The 13740-nt window shown below is 37.2% G+C and overlaps 1 protein-coding gene across 3 annotated transcripts in view; it reads left to right on the forward strand.

Annotated features, from left to right (window-relative positions):
• The window catches only part of basp1 (brain abundant, membrane attached signal protein 1), a 59008-nt gene extending 50962 nt beyond the window's left edge, over positions 1-8046 (forward strand). For 2 of the 3 annotated variants that reach the window (XM_037786951.1, XM_037786952.1), the window contains exon 2: positions 4706-8046. In XM_037786951.1, coding sequence (XP_037642879.1) covers positions 4722-5378 — 657 coding nt within the window. In that variant the 5' untranslated portion in view covers positions 4706-4721 and the 3' untranslated portion in view covers positions 5379-8046. Of the gene's footprint in view, positions 1-64; positions 194-4705 lie in introns of those variants that run through there. The other variant, XM_037786954.1, reaches the window with a different exon arrangement.
• The last annotated feature ends 5694 nt before the right edge of the window (positions 8047-13740 follow it).

Raw genomic sequence — 13740 nt, forward strand, 5'->3', positions numbered from 1 at the left:
GTAGCAGAGAGACCTCCATTGTGGCTCCGTATAAAGCTGCGGCAGGAACGGCGGCCCTGGCAGATACCGACTGTTGGACGGTTCAGGGGAGTTTTGCATGAATAGTGGGGAGTAATTCCAGTCAGTGGCGACGAGGTGATTAGCATTTTGAGTGGATCCACCGCCGGCTCTGTCCCATTCACGGGGCGAATCTGTGAGTAGCCAGCAAGAATCTCTCAGTGGTCTGGTTTGTTTGGGAGGAAAAGGTCACGTCTGCTTTCAGAGACGTTGTGTGACGGATTTTACATTTACAGATGGACAAATGGATGATTTTGGTGGCAAACACATAAATGAAGATGACTTTTATTTGTTGATTTTACATTTTACACCATTTTCATTCACTTAATGTTGTTTTAACCAATTACAATAGCTATTTTTAAACATTTTTTAAATTCATATTGGCCATTTTATAATATTTGTACAAAATACCATGCAGAATAGTGAAATCATTTTGTGCCTGTTTACCCTGAGACTGGAGACCAGACTTATTTAAGTTCCTCTTTATTGCTCATACCTTTATAACTCATTTTATGTGGAAAAATCCCAAAAGGTGGGACCACGGAGGATGAATACAATGAAAACTCTTGATACATATGTAAATCCCAAAATGCATGATTTAACATTTGAGAAATTGAAAATGAGAAACCAAGGATCGGGTGTTTTTCGATCTTGCTTGCTTTTTAGTCAGCAAAATATGTAAAAAAAAAAGTGCTTTATAAATTGCATAATATAGTTAAATGGATAAGACAAAAAAGAACAACTTCATTGGAAGCAACAACTAAATTAAACTACAATCTCAGAGGAGTCGGAGGTTCAAAAGTTCACTTGCAGGCAACGGTTAACATAGAATTTTTAAATTTAGATTTAAACGATTGGACAGTGCCTACAGGAGGCTGTTCCAAGTGTGCAGCATAGTTGCAAAATGCAGCCTTGCCATGTTTTGTATTGACACTAGGGCTGTCAAAGTTTACGTGATAATTATGCGTTAACGCAATTTTGTTTTAACGCCCCTAATTTCTTTAACGCATTAACGCAACTTGCGATTTTTTTAGGTTTTAACGGGCTCAGTTTTAAAGCTAGAGTGAAGATACTGGTATCATATGAAACAAAAAAAAACTCTCGAATCCATTGGTACCAACCATGTCATACTAGCTGGTCATGAAGGAGGTTAAATAACGCTCCAAACTTACGCTAAATTTTGGCGAGGGAAAAACTGTCATGGCCATTTTTCAAAGGGGTCCCTTGACCTCTGACCTCCAGATATGTGAATGTAAATGGGTTCTATGGGTACCCACGAGTCTCCCCTTTACAGACATGCCCACTTTATGATAATCACATGCAGTTTGGGGCAAGTCATAGTCAAGTCAGCACACTGACACACTGACAGCTGTTGTTGCCTGTTGGGCTGCAGTTTGCCATGTTATGATTGGAGCATATTGTTTTATGCTAAATGCAGTACCTGTGAGGGTTTCTGGACAATATTTGTCATTGTTTGGTGTTGTTAATTGATTTCCAATAATAAATATATACATACATTTACATAAAGCAGCATATTTGTCCACTCCCATGTTGATAAGAGGATTAAATACTTGACAAATCTCCCTTTAAGGTACGTCTTTAACAGATAAAAAATGTAATTAATTTGCGAATTAATGAATGAATCATGATTAAATACTTTAAGCGATTGGCAGCCCTAATTGACACTATTCTCTTATGAACTGCCACACATAGTTGAATGAATGAAAGAGATTTGGTACATTTATCCATATGATAAATGAATGTTTAAATGCAGCTTCGAAGCCAAAGACCAAAAATCAAAATATAGAGGACTGTGTTTATGGCTGAGGTACAGTATGTGCTCTGAGTGCGAGTCATAAATCTAAGAGTGTTGCTTTTTCAGGGACAGTAAATAAATAGTTTAAGTATGTCCTTGTCAAAATACTGCCATGGTCGGAAAAAACAGATCTTTAGAGTTTAAGTGGTACTTTTCCACAGTGGATGCAGCAGTTTGGGAATTCAGAGGCAGAATTTAAAACATGCACAGCACTTATTTTTTTTCTGTCTTTTCCTAATGAGCAGAATAGACTGCCAAGTTGTTTTTTGGCAGTTTTACGCATCAACATACAGACTTCATATTTCAAACAACAAATTGTACCGTTCTTGAGTCTTTGCTCCTAATAAGCCTGATTTGTTGTGGCATTGAAGTCCTCTCCCCCACCGAGCAGACAGATGGTGATATCCATGAAAAAATGCTTCAACTGAAGGAGTGAGCCAGGAATCTGCAGGTGTTTGTGTGTGTGTGTGTGTGTGTGTGTGTGTGTGTGTGTGTGTGTTGAGCCTGCCTCCACACAGCGCTATCTACCTGCTCAGTGACGGTTCAGCTCTTAATCACATGAAATGCACTCTTGGAGTCCCTTCACATGGAGCGCTACAGATCCACGGATTACATTCAGTTTGCTAAAAAAAACGATTCTTTGCTGATGATAAAACGTTTTACATGTTACACAATATTTACATCCGTTTGGCTGCACATTGTTACTCCCAATTCGTCATCTCTTTTCATGCCTTTACCTACGAATGTCCAGCAACACGTGTCAATTTCTAACTGTTACATGCATACAGTCTTTTCAAAATAACTTATGTCTTCACAGGAAACAACTTGGTTAGGTTTAGGAAAAGATTGTGGTTTTGGGTAAAATAAGTACAGAAGTGGTGTTACTTAAGTGCGAAAGTTATGTGACAAATAAATCAACACAAGCAGTGGTCATCTGGGTTTAAGTCCGTTGACCTCCTCCCTATTATGTAGATTAAATACAAATTGATTTTGTGGGATATATACGAATGACAGTGCATTACTTTTCGGAGGCATAGCTACGAACGGTGTACGAGAACAGCCTGGTCAAGGACGGCGGGTCCATTTCTGCTCATTACATGCATAGTGTATTTTTAAAATAAACTTCTGTGTTCACAGGAAAACGTATAGTTTATGCTTGTTACATGCACACAGTCTTGCTTCAAAGTAAGTTGGTTTAATAAGTTATTAAGCTTAATTATGCAACAAAACTTGGTTAAGTTTAGGAAAAGATTGTGGTTTGGGTTAAAATAACTTTGTTACATAAAATAAGTAGGCTATGTTTATTATGTAACTGGCATTAGTAAGTAACTAAGTACATAAGCTACGTAACAAAAACTACAGTAAAATAAGTCAACAGCAGTGAAAGTCCTGTGTTTGTTTGACTCATCCATCCACCCTGGCCTCCTCCCTATGCGGACTTTCTCGCTCTTTAAGTCAGTTGCTCTGAGTGTCTAATAATGACGCGGGTGGTTTTACATTAGAGTTAGTTGAAAGACGCTAAATGGCGCCTCGGTGCATCGGTATCAGACACCGAGGGGCACTGACCGAGCGTCCGAATGAGGCCACACAATGGTGATTGAAGCCCTTGTATTCGCAGTATTACAATCTGGATGTCTGTGGCGACGTTCCCGGGAAAAATCACAAGCGGAAAGTGAGATCCAAAAACACTTATTGCCGTAGGTGCCGCCAAAACAAACGAAACGGAGATCTTCGAGATTTTAACTTTAAATAAATTTCAGTCAGCCAACTCACATGGAATGAGCTCATTATTAAAGGATCATTTCACCCAAATTACATTACCAAATAAACATGTGTTCTCGGCTACTCATGGTGGTAACAATTTAGGCGGATAGTTTTGGTTTTATTTGTTTTGAGACACAGATTCTGAAATCAGATGTTTGTGTTGAAATTTGAATGCTGTGAGCACCCCAAGCAAAATTCCAATCATCTCCATTGTATTGTGTTGGAGGCACATCGCTGCCTAAAAATACATTTTTATACTACTAAATGGTTTTGTTAAATACATTTAGGAGGGAACATAATTATTGTCTGGTTTACAGTATGTCCTCTGGCATTTAAAAATGTATTAGTACGTTCTCTGTAAGGTGTGGATTCAATTAGCCAGATTCAGTAGCCCTTAAAGGAACTGAGTGTTGTCTCAGTAACATTTCTCTGCTCTAGGCATGTCAGCTGTGGAAGCACTTTTTTTTTTGCATCCTTAATTAGAAGTGGTTGATCTGAGCTGTTCTGAGTCTGACAGAAGATGAACATCACAGATTCAAACTATTACACTACTGTTTTCATTCAGTTTTCTTCTCTGTAGCATTTCAACTCATGTTTAAATCAGCTTTGCTCTGCTCTGAGAGAGGAAAACATCATGCTGGGAGGCTCTCTGAGGACCATGTGCTTCAGTTTGAGAGACTTCATCAAAAATGCAATATGGGAGATGTTGTTCCATAAATGCATGGCTACTGCGTATCATTTCTATGAGCATCTTCTTCTTCTTGGTCTCAGCTCATACAGAGATGTCAGATTCTGCACTTACTGTCTTGTACAGAAACGTATGAACACAAAAATCCTCCTCCTCAGAAGAGCATTGCTCGAAGCATCACATCAGATATTTCATGTATTTCCATGAGGAGCTTCCAGTGTGCTCAAGACTGGATTTTTGTGGTTCTTGTTCACATTTGGTCCGTTGTTTGGATTATATTCGTAGAATGTTCTTGCTTCTTATTATACTTTCTTCTCAGGGAAAGAATGACTATAACTTCCTATAATTCTGAATTTGTTTATTTGTCCCTTCTGTTTCAGAGGCCAGAGATCCAAAATGGGAGGCAAGCTCAGCAAAAAGAAGAAGGGATACAACGTAAATGATGACAAGGCCAAAGACAAGGACGCCAAAGCAGAGGGGGCCTCTGCCGAGGAGAGCGAAGCACCGAAAGACAACAAAGACGAGGCCCCGGCTGCCACCGACACTAAGGAAGTAGCGAACGACACGGCGGCCAAGGAGGCGCCGGCAGCAGACGCTGCAGCGCCTAAGGAGGAGGAGAAGAACGCCACTCCCGCCGCGAAGGAGCCCGAGAAACCCGCCGCCAACGCCGAGCCGAAAACGGAGGCGCCCAAGAGCGCAGAGCCCGCCAAGGCTGAGGAGAAACCAGCCGCGCCCGCTCCGGTCAAAGAATCGGCCCCCGCCGCCAAGGAGCCCGAGGCTAAGGCCGCGGCACCCGCCCCGGCAGCTGAGAAAAAAGATGAGGCCGACGCCAAAAAGACTGAGGCCCCCGCGGCACCAGCAGCCAAAGCCGAGGCGGGCCCCGCCACCTCCCCTGACCCCAAGCCCACAGAGGCGGCGGCGGCGGCGGCTCCCGCACCGGCAAAGGAGGCCGCCGCAGCCCCTAGTTCAACACCAGCCGCCGAGCCTCCCGCCAAGGAGGCGAACGCCACAGAGGCACCAAGCAAGGATCAAACCGTAGCAGTTCAAGATTAATGGACAGCTTCTTTTCGGAAATGAAAAAAATAAAGTACCTAACTCAACGACGATGAAGATAAAAAAAAAATGAAATTAACTAGCCCACCCATATTATGATAATAACAATAATAATAATAATTGTAATGAAAATTGATTGAGGAGGACTGGAGCAACCACCTGGAGAAGTTTCCCACCGCTGCAGATGATTATTGCTATTATTATTGTTATGTTTTATTCTATTTTTTTCTGCTGTAGTATTTGAACTTTGATACGAGTCTGTGTCGGCCATTCCATAATCCATCGTTCCCTCTCCTTCATACGTCAAGAACCTGACTCCCATCTCAGTCGTCCAAACACTCACCTGCGGCTCTGCTCTGTGGATTTCAGAACATCACAATTTGGGGGAAATGGGACTGAGGGAAGGAGGGGGTTTGAGAAATCACTTTACCAGCTGGACTTCCATTGAATCTGTCCACTCTTCAGCTCTCCCCCCTTCCACTCATCCTCCTCTTCAGAGTATCATGCTCTCGGCTTTGGCCCGGTACCTCCACTTTTTCTTTTGCTGTGGAATTGTGGCTGTGTCCTTATTTAACCCGTCTCCCCCGTCCTCCCCCTCGGCTTTTTGGTATTGTTGGGTTGTGTTGCTAACCCATTTTTCCTCTCAAGGTTACACGCCACTTTCTCTGTACGGCAAAAAAAACAATACGCACCTTTAAAGGGTAGCTTAAATCTCCTGTGAGGACTGAGAATGCTCAGGCTTTCTAAAACATTTCGGAGGTTGTAAAAAGGCCGGCTTTGCAGAGCAAAACACATTCTTAGACGTATAAAACAGTCGTAGGAATTTTTCAGATAAACTTCTAGATTTTGTACTGAAACCCTTAGGTATATTGTAAGTGAACTAAGTGGGTTTTTTAACATTTGTAATACGCTTATAAAAATCTGCAAAGCCTCGCTGAACAGATCCACCGCAGTGTTTTTTAGAAAGTCTGATAGAAATCTCTGATCCTCCATCCAGATCTGATGACTGAAATTTTAATTTTTGGTTTTTAAAAGACATATCTACTGCTGACCTGTGTGAGATTAGTCCTACAGTTAGTCTGATTTTGCTTAGAAGACCAAGTCGGTGACGTTTAGTCCGGAGAGCTCTTTTCTGTGATTGTCTTCAGTTTCTGGACTGTGTCGCTGGACAAATCCTTCACTTACTTAAGTAAAAGTAGACATACTTTAATAAGTAAAAGGCCTACATTCTACTTAAATCGAGGATTAGCAGCAAAATATACTTAAGAAGCGAAAGTATATTGATATAATGGACAGCGATGGGAACTGTTAACATGTGCTTACCACGTGTTATTGCCTTTGTAAAGAAAATCACAAATCAAAATACCAATTTCTGGGATTTTGGAGTTAAATTTGGGATTGAAATAAAAAACTAGCATTTGTATTAAAGACTCTTCAACCAGTAGATTCATTTAAAATTGGCATATACAATGAAACTCTCATATGAATATAGCAGGAACATGAGTAAAGCAGTCTGTCCTGTGGAGCAAACCTCAACAGTTTGGTGTCTAAGCAGGTGAAAACACCCCCAGACGAGACCACGTTCAGGTCTGTGAGTCTCCGTAGCTCCGTGTGACTCTCTGTCATTAACAGTCTGATCCCGTAGAGGACAGGTGGACAACCTACTCCATCTATTGTGGTCCACGTTCCCATGGCAACCGTACGCCACGTTATCATTATGGGAAGGAAAAAGCCGTGCACATGAAACGGGAGCTTCTGATTTTGTCATTTTCACCCCCTCCATGCATTTTTCTTTTACTTTTCAGAAATATATATGGACGTATGCGTATACAAATATGCAGCGGCGGACGAACAAGGTACTTTACATCTTTTACTCAAGTAAAAAGTAATATTAAAATACTCCATAGCAACCGCCTGTATTGTCATATAACAAATGTATCCAAGGTGTAGTGAAGAAGAAGGTTGACTATTGTCGTGGTTTAGGATCAGCAGAAAGGAAGGAAGGAGGCTTTTATATGACAGAAAGAAAAATGAAATAAGTAAACAAGAAAGGGAAGATTGAAGAACACGAAACATCAGTGATATTTCATAATCGTATCTCGTGATTAATGGAAAATCTATCAGATCAAATATTACAAAATTTACCAGCCCTCTAAGATCGTACTGAACTTCTTTGCTTGAGTAAAATGTGCTTTCCTTATTTCCACCTTTGCATACATGTATGTATATAAGTATATATTTATTCATCTCAGCCATCCATTTGCCAACTTTTCAGTTTCATCCGACTGGCACACGACGTTTTCCTCCCAGCACTTGTCAAACCGTAGCAGAAACAAACACTCGAGGAGCGTTTGTGTGTCACTTGGTTCAGTTTTTTCTTCCTCTCTTGACTCAGTAAAATTGCATGTCCGTGGTTGGGTGAACCTGTAGTCCTGTCTTTTTGGTCAAGTGGAAAAAATAAATAAATAATAATTTCTCAGTCTGCATTCATGGCAACTACAGTTGATATTCTCATTCCCATGTCTCACCACTGCTATTTTCCACAACACACACGCTCATTCAAAAACAAAAACAAAAAGATGATATGGAAATTGATGCATTCAAAATTATATGTACTTGTATAAATGGTGCAACAGTAATAAAATGTAAGAAATTGACTGAAACTCGAGGATTTTGTGCAAAGTCAACTTTTTTTCACGCACTCACAAAACAATGTGTTTCTCTCAATACTTCCTTCCCGTCTGTGATTCTCAGCTCTGAGCACATTGGTTCTTACAACGGAGTATTAGGGAAAGAAATAAATCTGAGATTTCCAGAATAAAGTCAAACATTTACGAGAAAAAAAGTCATAATATTATGAGAATAAAGTCAAAAGTAGTAGTATTATGATAATAAAGTCAGAAGTTTAAGTGAAAAAAGTCGTAACATTATGAAAATAAAGTCAAAATTTCATGAGAAAAAAAGTTGTAATATTATGAGAATATAGTCAAAAGTAGTAGTATTATGATAATAAAGTCAGAAGTTTAAGTGAAAAAAGTCTCAATATTATAAGATTAAAGTCAGAAGTTTAAGAGAAAAAAAGTCGTAATAAATTTGGTATGACAATAAAGTCAAAAGTTTACGAGAAAAAAAAGTCGTAATCTTATGAAAATGAAGTCAGAAGTTTATGAGAAGAAAAGTCATAATATAAAGAAAATAAAGTCAAAAGTTTACGAAAAAAAAGTCGTAATATTATGAGAATAAAGTCATAATATTATAAAGTATTAATTGTACGTGTTATTTTAGAGGGGAAATAAAGTGAAAATGAGGAACGTGGAGTATCTGGTGAAGCTCTACTTTAGTTTAGGTTTCACAAATAACCAAATCCTTCATCTTCTGGCTCATCAGCAGCACATTATCATCAGTACCAGGACCTGAAAAAGATTGCGCAAGAGAGTTTATTTTGAAGAACGAGCCACACGGACCTGATGAGGAAACTGACTCTTCACTGGAGGAGGAAATGATTTCTCGTAAAGTTATGACTTTATTCTCGTAATCTTATTTATATTAGTATTTATTTTTTCCCTCAATGGCCGTAATAGTCCGTCGTAGGTTCCTACTGAAGACTTAAATCTTTAAAAACACCTCACAGATAATTTATATAGTTCCATGTTTAAAAAAACCTCTCAGTTCCCAAAACTGCTGGTGACTGTGGTTTTTAATCAGGAGTTCCTCAAACAGGAGGAAATAGTGCCTTTGTGTTGGGGACTATTTTGAGAGGCGGATTAATCCACATTTGCAGAGGAAGTGAGTTCAACATACCCAGAGTCTCTTCTCGTTATCTGGCTTAACTAACCCTAACAACCGAGATCTCGCTAAGCGGTCCTACGACGCTGGTTATCAACTCGGTAAGTCAACCCAGGGTTTCTCCATCTGACAGCGAGGGCGTTCACATAAAAGGGGCGGGGTTTACAGCATGTGACCAATCACCAACATGGGAAAGTCTACTGTCAGCAGAGCGGCTTGTTATACAAACCAAGAGCAAACTATAATATTAGACAAATACCAAGACGTTAAACACATAATCCAGACTAAAAGTTACACAGTTGAAGCTGCCAAATGCAGGAAGGACAGCTGGCAAAAGAAAAAACTCCCGATGTGTAAACGTAAATTAACAGACTTATTAATTTAACGGAATACTCAAAAGTCAGATATAGTCGTCTAGACGGGGCAGTGATATATAAATAGCTTTCAAAATATAATAGATAAATAGATTACAATTCATTATACCATTTAACATATTAGATACATGATATAAGATGTTTATTCTCACAATTAAAAAAAAACTTTTTGTTGGGAATTTCCATTAAGAAAACAGTAAGTTAAGTAGCAAAAAATAAAATAATAATAATAATAATAATAATATTATCATCGATCCGCGCACCGAGCTCTGATTGGTCGGTAGGCGATGCTTTTATACGAGTTGATGTCTTTTATCTGGAACATAATCTGCTCCGGAGCAGGTCAGGTGTTCAGCATCAGCATCGCCAAGGCGATCTACCCCGGTAAGAAGTCACCCACCGTCGTATAGGAGGTTACCTCGCTAACCGCAAATCCTGCTTCGTAGTACAGGCCTCGGCTCTGGTGAGTAATTCCAGCTGCAGGACTGTTGTTTGCTTCCAGAAAACAAGCTCAGACAAACCCAAGTGCTACTGCAGACAACTAGCCGTCCAACAAAGTGGCAACTAAAGAGCCAGTTTTCTCAGTTGTAGGTGGAGACCAAACCAGAGTTAAACAAATACACTACAGCCTCAATATGATTACATGATGTGTATTTGGACTCTACACATTTGCACCTGCATACTTGCAAGTAGAGTAGTAGTAAAAATGTCCTTTTTTAAAGTGTGTTTTGGCCTGCTGCCTTTACCTCTCATAAGGGTATGAAAACCATTCAGGCTCATCCGTGCAAAGTGATTCACAACTTTATGACACCTGAAGCACCTGGCACAGTTTCAGCAGCCTCTCCGTCTCTGCAGCGCGAGACATTAATACCAGGACAGACGTTATTTTAAGGAATCCAAGTGTGTAATTTGGGTTAGATCAGCGATGGATCTACTATTGGCTCTACTACTGATTAAGAAACAATGAGGAAGACATTTCAGGACTTTAAAGATAAAACGAGCAATTAGAAGATGTCAACTTGGGCGCTCAGGGAAATCATAATTTTTCAATGTTTCCTGACATTTTATCAGTCCCAAGACCACCTCTTGCAAGTGTTCTAAGTCCGGCTGTTTTGGTTCGCACCATAGTACGATTACTGCGTTCACAACCGCACAAACAAACCGCTCCAGAGTTTGATTAAAACTGACTAAATGTTGACTTGTGAAAGCGCCCTAAGAGACCTACTTTTATCAGACATTTTTCAGATCTTTTTTTTCTAGACTTTTTTTTCGGCCATTTTTTCAGACATTTTTTTCGGCCATTTTTCAGAACTTTTTTTTCAGATCTTTTTTTTCGGACATATATTTATATCTCATTTTTTCCGGACATTTTTTCAGACTTTTTTTTCAGACATTTTTTTCCGGACATTTTTTCAGACTTTTTTTTCAGACATTTTTCAGATCTTTTTTTTCAGACTTTTTTTCAGAACGTTTTTTTCATACATTTTTCAGATTTTTTTTTTCGGACATTTTTCAGATCTTTTTCAGATCTTTTTTTTCAGAACTTTTTTTTCAGACATTTTTTTCAGACATTTTTCAGATTTTTTTTTCAGACATTATTTTCCGGACATTTTTTCAGATCTTTTTTTCGGAAATTTTTTTAGATCTTTTTTTCGGACTTTATTTCAGACATTTCTTTCAGACTTTTTTTTAGATCTTTTTTTCGGACTTTTTTCCAGACATTTTTTTCGGACATTTTTCAGATCTTTTTTTCAGATCTTTTTTTTTTTTTTTTTCGGACATATATTTATATCTCATTTTTTCCGGACATTTTTTCAGACTTTTTTTTCAGACATTTTTATCAGACTTTTTTTCAGATCTTTTTTTCAGACATTTTTTTTTTCAGATCTTTTTTCAGATCTTTTTTTCAGATCTTTTTTTTCAGACTTTTTTTCAGAACTTTTTTTTCAGACATTTTTCAGATTTTTTTTTTCGGACATTTTTCAGATCTTTTTTTCCAGACATTTTTTTCGGACATTTTTCAGATCTTTTTCAGATCTTTTTTTTCAGACTTTTTTTCAGATCTTTTTTTCGGACATTTTTTTAGATCTTTTTTTTCGGACATTTTTCAGACATTTTTCAGATCTTTTTTCCAGACATTTTTTTCAGATTTTCTTTCAGATCTTTTTTTCAGACATTTTTTCCGGACATTTTTTCAGACATTTTTTTCAAACATTTTTCAGACATTTTTTTTCAGACATTTTTCAGATATTTTTTTTCAAACATTTTTCAGATATTTTTTTCAGACATTTTTCAGATATTTTTTTTCAAACATTTTTTTCGGACATTTTTCAGATATTTTTTTTCGGACATTTTTTCAGACATTTTTTCCAGACATTTTTTCAGACTTTTTTTTCAGACATTTTTCAGATCTTTTTTTCAGATCTTTTTTTCAGACATTTTTTTAGATCTTTTTTTTCGGACTTTTTTTCAGACATTTTTCAGATCTTTTTTTTCGGACATTTTTTCGGACATTTTTTCAGACATTTTTTCCGGACATTTTTTCAGATCTTTTTTTTCAGGCATTTTTCAGATCTTTTTTTCGGACATTTTTTTAGATCTTTTTTTCTGACTTTTTTTCAGACATTTTTTTCGGACTTTTTTTTAGATCTTTTTTTTCGGACATATATTTATATCTCTTTTTTCGGACATTTTTTCAGACATTTTTTCCGGACAGTTTTTCAGATCTTTTTTTTCAGACATTTTTCAGATATTTTTTTCGGACATTTTTTTAGATCTTTTTTTCTGACTTTTTTTCAGACATTTTTTTCGGACTTTTTTTTAGATCTTTTTTTTCGGACATATATTTATATCTCTTTTTTCGGACATTTTTTCAGACATTTTTTCCGGACAGTTTTTCAGATCTTTTTTTTCAGACATTTTTCAGATATTTTTTTCGGACATTTTTTTAGATCTTTTTTAGATCTTTTTTTTCAGACTTTTTTTCAGAACTTTTTTTCAGACATTTTTTTCAGACATTTTTCAGATTTTTTTTTTCAGACATTTTTTCAGATCTTTTTTTTCAGACTTTTTTTCAGATCTTTTTTTTCAGACTTTTTTTCAGAACTTTTTTTCAGACATTTTTTTCAGACATTTTTCCGATTTTTTTTTTCAGACATTTTTTCAGACATTTTTTTCCGGACATTTTTTCAGATCTTTTTTTTCAGACTTTTTTTCAGAACTTTTTTTTCAGACATTTTTCAGATCTTTTTTTTCAGACATTTTTCAGATCTTTTTTTCGGACTTTTTTTCAGACATTTTTGTCAGGCATTTTTTTCTGATCTTTTTTTCCGGACATTTTTTCAGACTTTTTTTCAGAACTATTTTTTCAGACTTTTTTCAGATCTTTTTTTCGGACATTTTTTTAGATCTTTTTTCGGACTTTTTTTCAGACATTTTTTTCAGACATTTTTTTCTGATCTTTTTTTCCGGACATTTTTTCAGATCTTTTTCAGATCTTTTTTTTCAGACATATATTTATATCTCTTTTTTCGGACATTTTTTCAGACATTTTTTCCGGAAATTTTTTCAGACATTTTTTTCAAACATTTTACAGACTTTTTTTTCCAGATCTTTTTTTCCAGAGATTTTTCAGATCTTTTTTTTTCGGACATTTTTTTAGATCTTTTTTTTCTGAGTTTTTTTCAGACGTTTTTGTCAGATCTTTTTTTCCGGAAATTTTTCAGACTTTTTTTTCAGACATTTTTCAAACTTTTTTTTCAAACTTTTTTTGTCCGACATTTTTCCGATCTTTTTTTTCTTTGGATTTTTTCTCCAGATATTCGGACATTTTTTATCCGGACAGATAATTAAAGTAAAATGAGCAAAGAAATCAGAGCTTGGATGTATGAGATATGTCAAAACGAAGAGAGAGGAATGAAAGCCAGATGGAAAACGAGAGAGATCAACTAATGAACCAGCTTTTATAGCCTGGAGAGCCTGGAAGGAGGAGCTCACCAGGTGAGCCACATCAGCTGACGATGGCCTGAAACTGTGCAGCAGTAATATATCCTGCTTTATTCTGATTGGTTGGGTCGTGGACGTGGTTTCGTCGCAGCACTCGCATTGTGAGAAAGCAGGTTGGTGGATGTTTTTATCATCATCTCAAGTCTCAAGTCCACCACTCTTGTATATGCAAGGGAAAACATTTATTTATATTAATA

Source organism: Sebastes umbrosus, chromosome 12, assembly GCF_015220745.1.
Source record: "Sebastes umbrosus isolate fSebUmb1 chromosome 12, fSebUmb1.pri, whole genome shotgun sequence".
Classification (NCBI taxonomy): Eukaryota; Metazoa; Chordata; class Actinopteri; order Perciformes; family Sebastidae; genus Sebastes; species Sebastes umbrosus.